The sequence below is a fragment of the Equus przewalskii genome, chromosome 3, assembly GCF_037783145.1.
Source record: "Equus przewalskii isolate Varuska chromosome 3, EquPr2, whole genome shotgun sequence".
Classification (NCBI taxonomy): Eukaryota; Metazoa; Chordata; class Mammalia; order Perissodactyla; family Equidae; genus Equus; species Equus przewalskii.
Genome location: NC_091833.1, coordinates 118,123,117 through 118,138,221, shown reverse-complemented (window position 1 = coordinate 118,138,221; position 15,105 = coordinate 118,123,117). Strand labels below are relative to the sequence as shown.

General features: G+C 49.7%; 1 protein-coding gene across 10 annotated transcripts in view; it reads right to left on the bottom strand.

Moving 5' to 3' along the window:
* POLN (DNA polymerase nu) overlaps window positions 1-15,105 on the bottom strand; it is a 174,937-nt gene that overhangs the window by 11,333 nt on the left and 148,499 nt on the right. For all 10 annotated transcript variants that reach the window (XR_011538820.1, XR_011538819.1, XR_011538821.1 and 7 more), the window contains 2 exons: window positions 7,944-8,075; window positions 2,678-2,788 (listed from right to left, as the gene is read on the bottom strand). Coding sequence is in view for 7 of the 10 variants with exons in the window: in XM_008528095.2 (XP_008526317.1) it covers window positions 2,678-2,788; window positions 7,944-8,075 (243 nt within the window). In the remaining 3 variants the exon portion in view is untranslated. The remainder of the gene's footprint in view (window positions 1-2,677; window positions 2,789-7,943; window positions 8,076-15,105) is intronic.

Below are 15,105 nucleotides of genomic sequence, written 5' to 3'. Positions count from 1 at the left end.
CCAGCCTAGGCTGGCAGTCTCTGTTTGCTACACTGCGTAACGCACGACTCTACGTCCAGCAGGTTGCAACAACCCAGATCTAACATCTCCCAGCTCCTGCAGACCAGGAGCTCAACGTGCGTGGCTGAGTCCCCTGCTCAGGGTCTCACTGGCTGAGATCAGTATGTGACCTGGCCGTGTCCTCAGCTGGAAGCTCGCTAGGGAAGACCCACTTTCAAGTGACCTCAGGTTGTCAGCTAAATTCATTTCCTTGTAGTGGAATGACTGAGGTTCTTGTTTTCCTGCTGGCTGTCAGCTGTGGGTGCTTGCCATGGGCCCTCTCCCCGACAAGCAGTTTGCTCCTTCGCAGCCTGCAGGAGGGCATCTGCTGCTGTGAATCTCTGACTTTGACTGCTAAACCGTCTTTCAAGGGCCCACCTGATTAGGTCAGGCCCACCCAGGATAATTCCCCTTTTGATTAACTCAAAGTCAATTGATTATGGACCTACATGTATCTGCAAACCCTCTTTTGCCATGTAACATGACCTGATCATAGGAGTGATATTACAGCATATTCACAGGTTCTGCCCACACTTGGGGTAAGCACATGGGGCATAGAATCTAGAATTCTGCCCACTGCACCAACTAGCAGAATGACGCCAAGCATGGATCAGGCTCAATCCAAGTTCCCACCACCCTCCAGCTGAGCAGCCTTTCAATCTCATTGATCCTTAGCTTTCCAAAGTATAAAGGGGGCTCCGATACAGCCTCCTAGGTTTTGGTAGGGATAAATTACACCAGTCAGGCATTTATTCATCCAACACTGTGTCAGGCACCCTGCAAGGTGCTGGCCAGCATAGGGGACATGCCTATTCCAGTGCCAGGCACATAGTGGGTGTCTTAATTGGTTCTGATCGTGGGAAACAGACTGAAGTTCAGGTTTCCATTGGCAGTTTTAAACTGCATTAGCTGTTCCTGGTTCCTAAGGTAAATGAAGAAGTACAAGTCCTCAATGGACTGCCTTCCTCCACTGCCAGGCAACGCCCCCAGAATACTGATTTGCTTTTTTCCCATGAGCATGGCAGGAATGCTGGACATGGAAGTCTGGTCTCTGAGGCCGACCTGCTGGCTGTGAGGGGCCTCAGGGCCACGAGAACCCTCTTCTGGGATGGGTTGTCAAGTTGCCTGCTACTTTAGGAAAAGTGCACAGAGCTGGAGAAACAAGGAGGAGGGAGCCGGGGTGGAGAGAGAACAGAGTATGGGTGAAGGGGAAACCCAGGGAGGCAGGGGCTCCGGGGCTGGTCTTGTTGGCTGACTGTCTGCCCACGTGGAGGCAGAACTTTCTTGTGGGCACTGTTTGTTCCTGGCGCCTAGTTGAGCTGAGCACTGATGTTTGTTAAGTGGATGATTGGCAAGTCACTTGTTCAGAGACTCAGATAACACAGGGCGGTGGCTCAGCTGGTAGATGAGCCATCCATGGTAGCTCGATTCTGTGGCCAAGCCTCCTAGCCAGCTGCTCACAGGAACATATCTTATGCACAATTCTTGCTGGAAGGACTCTCTAAAACAGCTTCAGTGCCACCTTGCACACACCTCGCACATACCTAGTGAACACGCCCTGCACACACCTAGTGAACAGAGATACATGGTCATGACCTGACAACTTCTTCACACTTGAGAACCTGCCTTAGAATCAGAACCATATCAGGATTTGGAGGGCTGTCACCCTCCTTAGCTCTTGTCTGAGTGGTTACACCGAGAGACAGGATTTCCGAAGATTCCGTACTGAGCCCAGGCCAGACCCTAGCAATCGCCCTGCCAGCTGCTGCCAACCCCCCTGTTCTCCAAGGGAAGCACAGAGGCTGAGGCTGACCGGGCAGCGCCGCCACACCTGCCTCTCTGCAGGATTTGCTGGGGCCCTGACTTTCGTGCTGCACCAGTCCAAGCCTGCTCCGTGTCTGCTGGGGTCCCTGCCCATTTTCTTGTTGCAGAACCCCACTCTGGAGGCAGGGTGGTGCAGTAGCCGCCCTTGGACTGGAATCCTACCTCCAGGCTTCCTCCCTGGGCCCTGGAGGCCTCAGTTCTCCATCTGTGACCTACGGGATCACAGATGGGGGTGGTGCCCAACTCCCAGGTTACCCTGAGGCCTCACAGGGACAGCTCATGGCATGCAGCGTGGGAAGCCTCTGATTATAGCTGTCTCACATCACCTCCACGCAGAGACTTGAGCTATTTGAATACTGTGGCTAAAGATGATTATGGGGTTTTCATAACTATAGGCAAACAATGTGTGATCAGTCTTCCAGCCCGCCTCCTGCTGAGGCCTGCGGGATGTGGAGGGAATGCTGGGTTTGGATGCCAAGGTCTCATACCTGCCAGGCATGAGCGGGATGATGGAGAGCCCCAGGCCAAGAGTCTAAGGACTGAGCTCCAGGCCTGGCCTAGTGCTGGCTGGATAGACTCCTAAAGCCTCAGTCTCTCATTTGTAGATACAGGGACAGCATTGCTTCAGACAATCTTTGTGGGGAAATGTCATAATTATAAAGATAACCAGGTACTGAGCACCTGCCGTGCGCCAGGCGTTATTTCACCAGCATCTCCAGGCAGGACAGGAGCAGGAAATATCGTGACAATAATCTAGTGGGTGTCACTCAAGAAGCAAATGGATGCAGGAGGCAAGCTGAGGGGCTCTGGGTACCTTGCACTACGAAGTTCACCGCCTGCCGCTCTGCTTGTGCACGGAGCTGCTGGTCTTGTGCACGGATCCTGGGCAGTGGTCTCCTTCTGCCCATGATGGATGCCACATAGCCTGGGTTACACGGAGGAAAAGCAGGGTGAGAGGCAGAAACAAACAGGCAGTGTGGTGCGCTGGTGGACCATCCTTTGCGGGCATGGATTTCCTCTGATTATGTCCACGGGCCCCAGCAGGACCCCTCATGGCTGCAGCACTGAATCAGAGCGCTGCCAGGAGCCTCACCCAGAGGCCTCCTGGTCTGTCTGTTCACCAAGTGGGTTCTGTGGTGGGAAAGCGAGGACAGCAATAGGGTGGCCTTCACTTGCCTGGTGGCACATTTTTGCACTTCTTTCTGACTTCTAGCTGCACTTAGACCTGACATAGGTCAAGAAAGGACAGTTTTTATATTATAGAGTTTGTAAAAGCTGCTTATGGGACTTGGGTACAGAAGTCATTTTGGACTGTGGTAGCTGGAATGGGGAAGAAAGGCATTAACTCATATTCCATTCAAGGAGGGGGCTGATGGCCTGAGTTGAAGGTCATATCCCCACAGATGAGGGCAGATCCAAGTTTCGTAGGGCCTGAAGCCTCCACAATTTGGGGATCCTTTTTTATTTATTTATTTAAAGATTTTATTTTATTTTTTTCTCCCCAAAGTCCCCGGTACATAGTTGTGTATTTTTAGTTGTGGGCCCTTCTAGTTGTGGCATGTGGGATGCCACCTCAGCATGGCTTGATGAGCAGTGCCATGTCCGTACTCAGGATTCAAACTGGTGAAACCCTGGGCTGCCGAAGCGGAGCATGCGAACTTAACCACTCGATCATGGGGCCTGGCCCCAGGGTCCTTATTTATTTTCTTTTTAATGCTGGGGAAGATAAGCCCTGAGCTAACATTTGTTGCCAATTTTCCTCTTTTCTTTTTTTTTTAATATGAGCTGCCACCACAGCATGGCCACTGACATATGAGTGGTGTGGTTCTGTGCCTAGGAAATGAACCTGGGCAACCGAAGCAGAGTGCCCTGAACTTTAACCACCAGGCCATCAGGGCTGGCCCTGAGGTCCTTTTTAAGAAAATAAACACAAACATGCTGCCTTGGTTGAGTATATTCCTGATCAGAGAGGACTTCTGTTTTACTAGGTATTGGTGAGAACTAAATCCCCAACTCATGACTTTACATGTCTAAGGACTGGAAGAATTTCCCACCATACCATAATTATAAAAATGACAATGGACTGAGTGCCCACTATATGCCAGGCCATATATATAATTAAAGTCTCCTAATAGTGACTGGCAGGGAAGACAAAGAGAGCCCGTGCTTCTGACTGGGAACATTTCAGTCTGTGCTTTTTAACATGTCTAGTGATTTTTGACTGGATGCTGGGTATTGTGAGTCTTATGTTGCTGAGTGCTGGAATTTGATGACTTCGTTTTGAGATTGCCAGGCAGGTCCAGGTTACTTGCTGATCACCTGATTCTGTTGAGGCCTCTTTTCAAGCTTTGTTAGGGTGGGTTTAGAGTAGCCTTTAATCTAGGGCTAGTTTAGATCTACTACTAAGGTGTGACCCTTCTGGGGTCTCTATTGAACATTCCAGATGTCCAGCAAGGACTCTCGACTTTGATGGTCAAAATTCAAACATCTCCTTGCCCTGTGTGAATTCTGGAATTCTTCAGCCTGCTGCTCCCTAGAAATTATTCTGCTTAGTCTAAATTCCACTCTCTTCACATGTATCTTAGCACTCGAAAACAGAGGAGTCCTCTGAAGATTTATGGAATGCTTTCTCTGCATAGCTCCCTCCCCTCTGATACTCTGCCTTGCAAAATCCAGCTGCCTCTGCCTCCCCAATCCTAATCCTTGTCTCCTTCACCCAGCGAGACCACTGTAATCTGCTTGGGTTCCCCTCCTGCACTGTGGTCTGTGCCTCTAGAGACAGGGAGCTCAGAGGGCTCACCTCCTTTGTTCCTTTTCTCTCAGAGACCAGAGTCATATACTGCTCAAGACCCAGTGTCTGAAACAATTGCTTCATATATATTGTCCAGCTTTCTAGTTGTTTATGGTGGGAGGAAAGTATGAACCTAGTTACTCCTTTGTGGCCCAAAGTGGAAGCCTCTGCTCCACACATTTCAATCCTGTTTCTCCTCCACTCAATTCTTGCAGTGCTGGTGATCATCATTCCAGTTCAGGCTGTGAGATTACCTCTAGCTCTGCACCCTCATGATGTTCAGGGAGTGGTCACGGGGTGGAAGGAATGCTCCTGGAAGCCATTCCCTATGCCAGGATAATTAGCATCCTTCAACCACACATGGAAGAACCAATAAGCCACAGGAATATCCACACTGAAATATGAGTTAAATGAGTCACCAACTTGACTTCCCCTTAGCTGGATTCCAAAAATGGCTGTGGCCACTCCAATGCCACCTGGCAGTGAAGGGAGCACGGTGGAGGAAGCTGGAGAGGAAGAGGCAGCAGTCTTAGTCGATTGCAGTTAAAATGCCTTGGTTTTGCCGATTTTACAAAAGATGTGACCATGTGAACACATTGCAGGTCTTCTCACAGGGACTTGGGAGGGGCCCTAACCTTCAGCGTCATCAACATCATGGTATATCTGCCTCATTCACCTGTTCCAACCCCAGGGGGGTCAGGTCTGCCTGCGTGGAGAGCACATGCTCATGGCCCTCCACACAATCTCCTTCACGCCTCTGTTCTGCAGCTGTTGGTCCTGCCTTCTTGGCATCTCTTACCTGTGGTTCTCCCTCCATCCCACCATTTATTGAGCGAACACTCCCATCACCTCTAGACTGATCCCCAGGTGTGCTAGCTCTGACCTCAGTCTCTCCTCCCAATTTATTTTCCACACTGTTGCTGGAATAATTTGTGAAAAACAAAACCCAGGTTCTTTCCATGGCTTGAGGAGCGCCACTCAGGGTCTGGGCTCCACACCTGCCCACATCCCCACCTGCCCACTCTGGGCACCAGTGCTGGTTCTTCCTGGCCTTTCATGTCTCGGCTCAGGTCTCACCTCCTTGTGAGGCCATGGCTAATGGCCTTCTTCAGGGGCCTCCCTCCGTTGCTCACTGCCTCAGCATCCTGTTTGTTTCTTTCACACGCAGGATCCCATCTTTCTGACACTGTCTGAATGTACTTGTTTACTTGTGGGTTACCTGTCTCTCCATGAATTGTAACTCAGGAGAGCAAGGACCTCATATCCCTGGCATCAACACAGTGCCTGACATGAGATAGGCACTCAACAGATGTTTGTGGACGAATTCAATGATTGAGTATTTCTTTACAGTGTCCACCCAGAAGTGTAATTGCTGGGTCAATGGGTGTGCATACTTCACATTTGGATCCTTAAACCCTGTGGCCCTTCAAGGAAGTCAAGTAAAGGAAGGGATGCAGAGCCAAGTAGCCCGGGAGGGCGCTGGCTCTAGGCCTGAGCTGCCTGGGGATGGGTTCAAGCCAGGCACCACCCATTAGCTGTGTGAACTTGGGAAGCTACTTAACCTCTCAGTGACTTGTTTTCTTCATCTGTAAAATGGGAATAACGATACTGCCCACTTTTTAGAGTTGCAGTGAGGATTACAAAGTAAGGCAGTTTACGGAAAGACATTGGAATTCTGCCTATGGTTGGTGCTACATAAGTGTCTACATTTTTATTGTATTCCCATCTACAGTGATACTGGCTCTATATACTCTCATCAACACTAGGTTCTATCGCTACTTTAATGTTTCAAAATTGATAGTACTTTATCTTTCCAAATTTTGGGGCTCCTGGGTCCAGGAATGGTCAGGGCCTGTGGGGCTTCAGCGAGGATACAGGGTGGGGCTCACACGGCGGAGCCTGAGGCCTGTTAGATACTCCCCAGGGGATGGAAACAATTTGCTGGGTTTCCTGTGCCCCACACCAAGGCTGCAGGGAGCTGGGCGCTGAGTGTTCCCAGTGCGCATGGAGGACCCCACGTGGGCTAGTGCCTGGACGCACGGTCAGGCCCAGGAGGAGCCTGTGGAGGAGCCACTGGAACTTATGGGCTTGTGCACGGGCTCCAGAGAGAAAAGTCATCATCGAGCCTCTGGGAGAGTCCAGAAAAGCCTGAGGGAACGCGCTACAGCCATCTGGGAAGGTTGCTGCCGAGGCTGCTTCTCCAGCTGAGGTCATTTTTCAGTTTCAAGTGTGTGCTGGGTTCTCTGCTTTCCCTGTACCTATCACAGATCCTATTTCCTGTTGTCTACTTCATGAATTTCTGCTCTTTCATGTATTTCCTTCCTTCTTCTATCTTTACTTTACTCTGCTGCTCTTTTCCAAATGTCTTGTGTTGAATACAACCCACTTATGTTCACATATTTCTTTCTTTCTTATTAAAATACTTTCTTACAGTATTCCTTCTCCTCTTAGTGAGCTGTCAGCTTGGCCATGTTCCATAATTTCTCATGTGAGATAGTTTTACTGTCATTTATTCCTAAAATGTTTACAATTTTCTCGAGACTTCTTTTTTTCTTTTTGGTGAGGAAGATTCACCCTGAGCTAACATCCGTGCCCATTTTTGTATGTGGGATGCCTCCACAGCATGGCCGATGAGTGGAGTAGGTCCACACCTGGGATACAAACCCATGAACCTGTGCTGCTGAAGCGGAGTGCGTGGAACTACAACCACTTAACCACGGAGCTGGCCCCTTGAGACTTCTTTTCTTTAATTCTAAATCATTGAGGAGTGCAATTAATTTCCAAATAGGTAGATGGATGGATGGCCACACATGTGGCTAGAAATAAAACTACTTTTTTCCCCACTGTGGTCACAGAATATGTCCTATTTGATATTCGTTGGAATTTGTGACCAAATTGTAGTGAAATTTTATAAATATATCACATTCATAGGAACATATGTTCTCCATTTTTAGGTGCAGGATTTTTTTTTCTCTCTCTCTATCTATCCATCTATCATTTTCTAACTCGAGCTTCTTAATTTTGTTGCCTCAAGCAGAGGCTGGCTCTGGACCCTTCTCATGTGGGGGTTTTTGGTCCCATTTATCCAGCAGGGGCTGGACACTCACCCAGTTCCCAGCTACCCAGTACCCAGCCTCCATCAACTTCGCTCCACCCTTCAACTCACTACCCTCCCATCTGTCCACCCACCCACCAGAGGAGCAGGGGCCAGGAGACCGCCCAGCTGCTGCAGGCCAGGCGTGGGAGAGGGACTGGGGCCAGCCACTGGCTGTGGCTGCAGCTGGCTCACCTGTCTGGTGACATCGGGCAATGGTTGCTTGGGCAAAGTCCTTGATTTTCTTGTACTTCTGCAAAAAACTCTCCAAAAACCGGGCAGCTTCCTGAACAGTAACTCCAAGGCAAGCAGCAAGCCTCTCTTTCCCTGTATGAGCAGAAACAGTCAAGATCAGAGGCAAGCCCTAATTCACACCCAGCAGGGACTGAGAGCATAAGCTGCCAGGCAATGACCGCTAGGCACAGAAGTGAGCCAACAGAAGGGCTCTCAGAAGACTTGGCGAGTCAAGGTCCAGTTGGCACCACTGTCTCTTCTGATTGGTCAGGATGGTGTTGGCTTTGACTTTACACCTGAGTGCTCAGTGCCAGTCAACCTGGACTGGGGCCTGTTAAACATTTATTTATTCAACAATATTAACTGAGTGCCTGCAGGTGCTGCAGTTGAAGCTGTGAATGAAGTACGTGTAGTCTCTGCTCTCAGCCTGTCCGGAGGGACACCTGATTCTAGAACAAGGGTAAGCTGGAGACGGCCGCCGAGGAAAAGAGGAAGGGAAATTCCATTGCCAAATATGAGAAAATGGTACTTAGGAACTCCCATCCTTGGGATTTTTATTTTTAGACAAACACTTTTGGGCCAGACCAATATTTGGTTCCTAGAGGATGCAGGTCTTCTTGTGAAGCTTCTTATAGCAAAGTCTCTGGTTGGGACAGTACCTCAACTGCCAGGATGGCACCCTAAGTTCCAGTGCAGCTTGCTGGGTACACACAGACCTGGGTCTGAGTCCAGCCCTATCACCCATGGGAAGTTATATGGGGCCTTGGGGAAGTTACCTGACCTGCAATACACTCCGTTTCTTCACCTATGACTTAGGAACACTAGTCCTTACCCTCAAGGGTTGGTAACGGAACCACATGAGCCAAAGCAGGTAAAGCTCCAAGCAGAGCCTGGCTTATACTTGGTACTCTATATGCAGTCATTCTCTCCCATTTTTCTCCAGAAAAGAAGAATAATTTAAACAGAGAACGAGGAGCCCATGAAGACAGGTATGGGAGCCTTGCTGGACAGTGGGATCATGGGGAAAAGCCCTGGGCTCCTACGGGCTGTATCAATGGAGGAAACCCCAGAGAGACAAGTGGCTAAAGACCTGAATTCCTGGGAGAGCATGACCAGGACAAGGAATGGGTGGGCTTGTTGTCCTCTGCACTGGGTCAACTCTGGGGTCACACTAGAGAGTATCCCAAGGGGCCTTCAGACAACATGGCCCAGAAACCATAGCCACAGGGGTGGAGATGTGGGGTCTATGAAGACCAGAGAAGAGACCTCCGAAGGAATGGGATAGATTGACCTCTCAGATTCAGTCCTCTCTTCAGCCAGGCCACTCCTGGCCCTGGCCAGCTGATGCTTTCAGTGGTTCTAGCCAGAGTGCTCACATCTTGGGAGAATGAAGGGGCAGATGTTTGCTTCCATTGCTTGTCCAGGAAGAGTGGGAAAGGCTGGGGTGCCCTGTGCTCCCCAAAGATTCTCCCAGCAGAGAGAGCTCTTGGAGCCCTCAGTTCTTTCTCTCTGCCCAGGCCTGCCTGACTATTCTATGTCACTCGGCTAGAAGTGAAAAAAACCTCTAATTCCTTTTTAGGGCTTAATTAAGACCATATGATAGCTTCATGAATACATTATACTGAAATAATCCATTGATAACTCTTTCTGTGACATTCCAATCACTGCTCCTCAGCTATGGCAGTCTAATGGAAAACCCCACTGGCTTTCAGACAGGAATCAGATGGTGGCTAGACATTTCAGGCTGGTCCAGCCGGGTGTGACCCTGAGTCTTTTTATCAGCCAAAAAGAAGCCAGGACTGCTGTTAAGCCCAGTGAGTGAATTTTTATTTCTGATATTGAAGTTTTCAGTTTTAGAATTTCCATTTGGTTCTTTTTAATTCCTGAAATTCCCTTTTTTTCATTCATGATGAGCATATTGTCCTTTACATCCTTGAATTATATCATTATATGATTATAATAGTGACTTTAAAATCCTTGTCTGCTAATTTCAACATCTGGGTCATCACAGTATCTGCTTCCATGATTGCTTTTCTCTTGAGAATGGATCAAGTTATCTTATTTCTTCATATGTTTAGTAATTTTGGATTGTGTCCTGGATATTGTGAATGATATGTTGTAGACACTCTGGATTTTGTTACGTTTTTCTCAGAAGCACTGATTTTTTTTAAAGGGGTAGTTAATTTGGCTGAAGTCTAACTTCAAATTTTGTCCCCCTGCAGTGGGCAGCAGGTGAAATGTCAGACCAGTCTTTCAGCCTTAGCTGGGCTGTTTGAAGTCTAACCTACTTATGCATAGTTAGAGGTCAGGCAGAGGTTTGGGCAGAGTTCATACCCAGCATTTGGTGTTCTCCTTTGGCTCTCCTTTCTGAGATTTCTCCCTTTGCTTTCCAGATTCTCTGGTTGCTTCAAACTCGGTCCTCTGGTTCTTCAAGCTGTTAAGACTATGGATTTCTATCAGAGTTTTAGCCACCCATAGCACTAACTGAGGCTTGCCTTCAGATGAAGAGCTATAAAATGGGAAGCTTACCCTGTACCATTTCTTCCTTCCAAGTGTCAACCCACCTCCAATTGCTGTCTGCGTTTGGTTACTTTTCAATACCTTTAGGTAGTCGTTTATTGTACTTTTTCCATACTTTATATAGTTGATATCTGTTGGAGGGTGGTCTGACGGGAGCTACTTGGCCATTACCAGAAGTCACACTTCTTCTTCTCAATATCTGTGGCTGAGAAAGAATTCTTTTCCTTTCTTCTATCTAGCTGTCGGGCTGTCTGAAGGGCAAGGTCCCTATCATGAAGAAAGCCTATTTACAGGAGAAGCAAGTGAAGTGGCAACTCCAAAAGAAGCAGAGACTAAGACTGAGATGGAGGAAGAGGGTCCAGTCAGTTCTCCAGGCCCTGGATTCTTGCTCCCTTGCAAGTGAGTCTCGTCACATTCAAAGGCCACTGTCACAGGACGACTTCTGGCTCTGTGAGGGCTTCTGTTCCAGGCCTCTTGTCGACTGGCCCCTTCTTCTCCCACAAATTTCTTCAACACTTCGATTCAATTGACCAGATTTCTCCTGTTTAAGTTGGAATCACACACAGCCATGTCTTCCCAAGTGCATCCCTGAGATCAACGATCCTCTTGGGGGAGCATGCGGTGCTCCCCATCTCCAAATCCTGTATGAACACACAGTTTGACTTTCCCCACAGATGGCTAAGTACATCCTGTGTGTGTGTGTGTGTGTGTGTGTGTGTTACAATTGTAACTTTAGGAAGACAGTCTTCACTCCTTTTTCTCCAAGTGCTCTTTCACCTCACGCATAATTGCTAACAGTTTCTCACTCTTGTCGTAGGTCTAGGGCCTAGCGACTGCCTGGCACAGAGTGGGCCTCCAGGAGTGCTGGCTGGTCTAACTGGAACAGACCAAGTCCCAAATGTCCTTCAGTTCAATCATCCTTCAAACTCAGCCCAGGTGTTGCTGCTCTGGGCGGTCTGCCCACCTCTCCCAGCCCTATCTGGCAAGGGGCCCTCCTCTGGGCTCCCTCAGCTCGAGAAACATCCCTGAACATGTACTGATCACTCAGGGTTGTCCACTTGGGCCTGTTTGTGGGTCTCTTCTGACAAATGCCTTCCCCCATGGTACTCCTGGTGCCCAGTGTGGAGTCTGACATGTGGCACACACTCAGTGATACCTGTTGGTCAAATGTGACTGGATATGGATGAAAACTTAAGAAATATCAAGCAATTTGAGAAGAATCAAGTGTTAAACTGACTCTCAGGCCATATAAGGTCAGAGTAAGACCAGAGGAGTCAGGAGTTGCTTCCTGGAGGAGCTGACTCTTGAAGGGCTCAGAGGGGGCTGTCAGTAGAACTGGGGTTGGGCGGGTGGGGAGGTGCATGGTTAGTTGGCAGGTGTTGAATTCAGTTGACTGAAGGAGGAGCAGTGGGCCCGTAGGTCTGCCCTTTTTGGTCAAGCCCCCCAGGTAAACAGCTGCTCCACAGCCCCGCATGGTCGCTGGGAGGAAGAGCCTTCTGCTGCAGTGCCCTGGCAGCTCCTAAACATCCCGAGAATGAGTCTGAGGGAGGCGTGGGGAGCAGGCTGCCTCACAGGCCACAGGAAGACTGCACAGATGTGGTGTCCCTTTGGAGCATCTTCTCTACTTATTTCACAGTCCTGCTTCTCCCTCTACTGTCCTGCATCGTAGTCCTCACAACGATCACACCACATGAAGCTATGCCTTTGCCATATGCCCCCAGCATTCAGAGCAGCAGCTTCGGGACACTTCCCTGGCATGTTTATGTGAAACATGTCGTTGCCGCCCATGAAAGCCAGCTGATTGAAAGCCCTTCTGCTCAATTTTCAAAGTGTCCCTGGCAGCCCAGAAGACCCAACACATTCCCTTGACAAGATTCCTGCTTTACACACGAAGAGGATAGATGCAGCCCTGTGCCGACACCAGCAGATGCACGGTAATCTGGCTGTCAAGCTGGACGGCGACAACAGGAACAGCAGAAACGGAGGCTTGGGGTGGGAACGCTGTCACCATGAGGGCTAAAAGCAGCCAAATTACCCTTTTCACCAACATCATAGCTAATGACTCACTGCTTATTTACAAAGTAGAGCTCTTTTCCTTTCCAGAAAAATAAAGTGAATTCTCTAGAAGGTGCCAAACCAACAGAAGCAAAGACTGACTTTGGGTGCATGAGGGAACAGTGGGAGAGGGGAGCATCCTCTCCCACTCCTCACGAAGCCTCACACCAGTGCTCAGCACACTCACCCTCTGTCCCTCTCTCCCAACTGAATCTGGGGTAGTGCTCCCACCACCCCACAGAGCTGCCCAGTCTTGGCAGTGGGTACTAGCATACCACTGAACTCAGACATGGTGGCAGATGCTAAAGATGAGAGTTAGCTGGTGCCAGGTACTGCTCCAACTACCCTACTTCTGCATTAATTGAGCAGGTGACTGGGGTAGAGAGGTGGAGGGCCTCGTAAAAGGTCACACAGGGGCCAGCCCGGTGGCACAGTGGTTAAGTTTGCACATTCTGCTTTGGTGGCCCAGGGTCTGCCAGTTCGGATCCCGGGTGTGGACATGGCACCGCTCATCAAGCTATGCTGTGGTGGGCATCCCACATATAAAGTAGAGGAAGATGGGCATGGATGTTAGCTCAGGGCCAGTCTTCCTCAGCAAAAAGAGAAGAATTGGCAGCAGATGTTAGCTCAGGGCTGAACTTCCTCAAAAAAAAAAAAAAGGTCACACAGCCAGGAGGGGACAGAGTCAGGACTCCAGCCTGGGCTGCCTGGCTGGGGAAGCAGAAGCAATGTTCTACCTGCAAAGCCAAAGCTAATGGTAGGTCTGTAACACATGATTCTGGAGCAAGGACACAAGGCACACAAATCTAATATAATTTGGCGGAACGCTGCCTTCCCCACCAGACAGAGACCCAGGACAGTTCTGGAATAAAGCAGAGAGGAGGCCGAGAGGAGGAGATGCACCAAGCAAGTCTGAGGAGCATCAACCCAATGTCACCCTGCTATCACTCATTAAATTCAGTTCTTTAAAACAAAGTCTCTTAGTCTATTTCCCCAAAACTATGTACACAGAATGTTTTCAAAAGTAGGGCTGAAAGACTCCAAAGTTCAATAATTTGTTCAGTGAGTATTTATTGTACACCTGCTCTGCACCAGCAGTGGGCAGAGCTGGCAGAAGCTCCTGCTTCATGGAGCTCATTTGCGTTGGGAGAGTGGGACGGTGATCAGATGAGCACATCAGAGCCGGCAGGTGCTCTGGAGAAAAGGAAGCAGTGAAGAGGATAGAAAGTGCTGCATGGGGACAGGGCGGGGACAACCAGAGGCTTAAAAAGGGCATGTGGCAGGCTGACTCTGAAGGTGGCCTCCATGATTCTGCCTCCCCTAGAATACAGGCAGACCTGCCACTCGCTTCTAACCACCAGAACATGGCGAAGGTGACAGGAATTATGCGACTGTGTGATTCCATAGCTGGCATCTCTCCCTCCCTTGCCGGCTCTGAAGAATGAAGCTACCGTGTTCTAGGTTCTGCCTGTGCTGGGAGGCCCATGTGGCAAGAACTCAGGAGCTGACAGCCAGCAAGAGACTGAAGCCTGCTAAAGCGTGTCCCCTCAGTCGAGCCTCAGAGAGACCACAGCCCTGCCGACACCTGGACTGCAGCCCTGCACAGGACCTAGCTAAGCTGTGCAGGGACCCCTGACCCACAGACACTGCGATAATGACTGTGTTACACGGAAATGGAAAACTAACACAGTGGTCAAAGACAGCTGAGAAGGAGACAGTTGAGCGGAGATCTGAAAGAAGTGAAGGGGGAGCTCTGTGAACCTGGGCGCTGGGGTTCCAGCAGAGGGAATGGCAAGAGCAGAGCTCTGCGGTGGGAGCCAGCCTGGCTGGTTTGCGCTGGGTTCCAGACCCATCATAAGGGGGTCACTTACAGTCCTGGGAACAGGCACTTTGGAAGCACGTCAAGTGGCTCCACAGTCACGCTGGAGAAGTGCAAAGTGGCTCTTACATATAATCAACTACGCCTTTGCCCATATATTCTTGCACTGGAAGTTTGTTCAGTTTTGCTGCCTTTCTTTGGATGAACAAAGGGTTTCCACAGCAGGGAGATGAAACCTTTTCTTAGTGTCTTTGCACAAGCCCTGATGCTCAAAGCAGAACTGATACAAGGGAGAAGGAGGTCCACACAGGTCTGGCCAACAGCCAGATGGACCCTTCCTTAAGGAAGGGCTGGATGCCCACAGCCTCTCCTGACTCTCTCCCTTGCTCTACCAAGGGGACACCAGGTTTCACTGATTCAGTATGACTTAGAGGGAGAAAAGAATTTAAAAAGCCCAGAAAGCCCGTGGTCAAGAAGTCAAAGGGGAGGATAAGGAGGGAGAGTGGAAGGGAGGAGAAGACCTGCTCTGCCCTGGGTCCTGGGGTTGGAAAAGGAGAGGTGGGGAACAAGGGGGTCAATGGTGGGGAGGAGAAGGAGGGAGAAGGGGAGGAGGAGGAGAGAAGGGGAAGGCAGGGAGCAGAGGCAGGAGGGTTGGGGTGAGGGTCTCCTTTGGCATCTCAAAGCACAGAAATGGTCCCCAGCACAGGGCCATGGCCACATTGCCCAGGT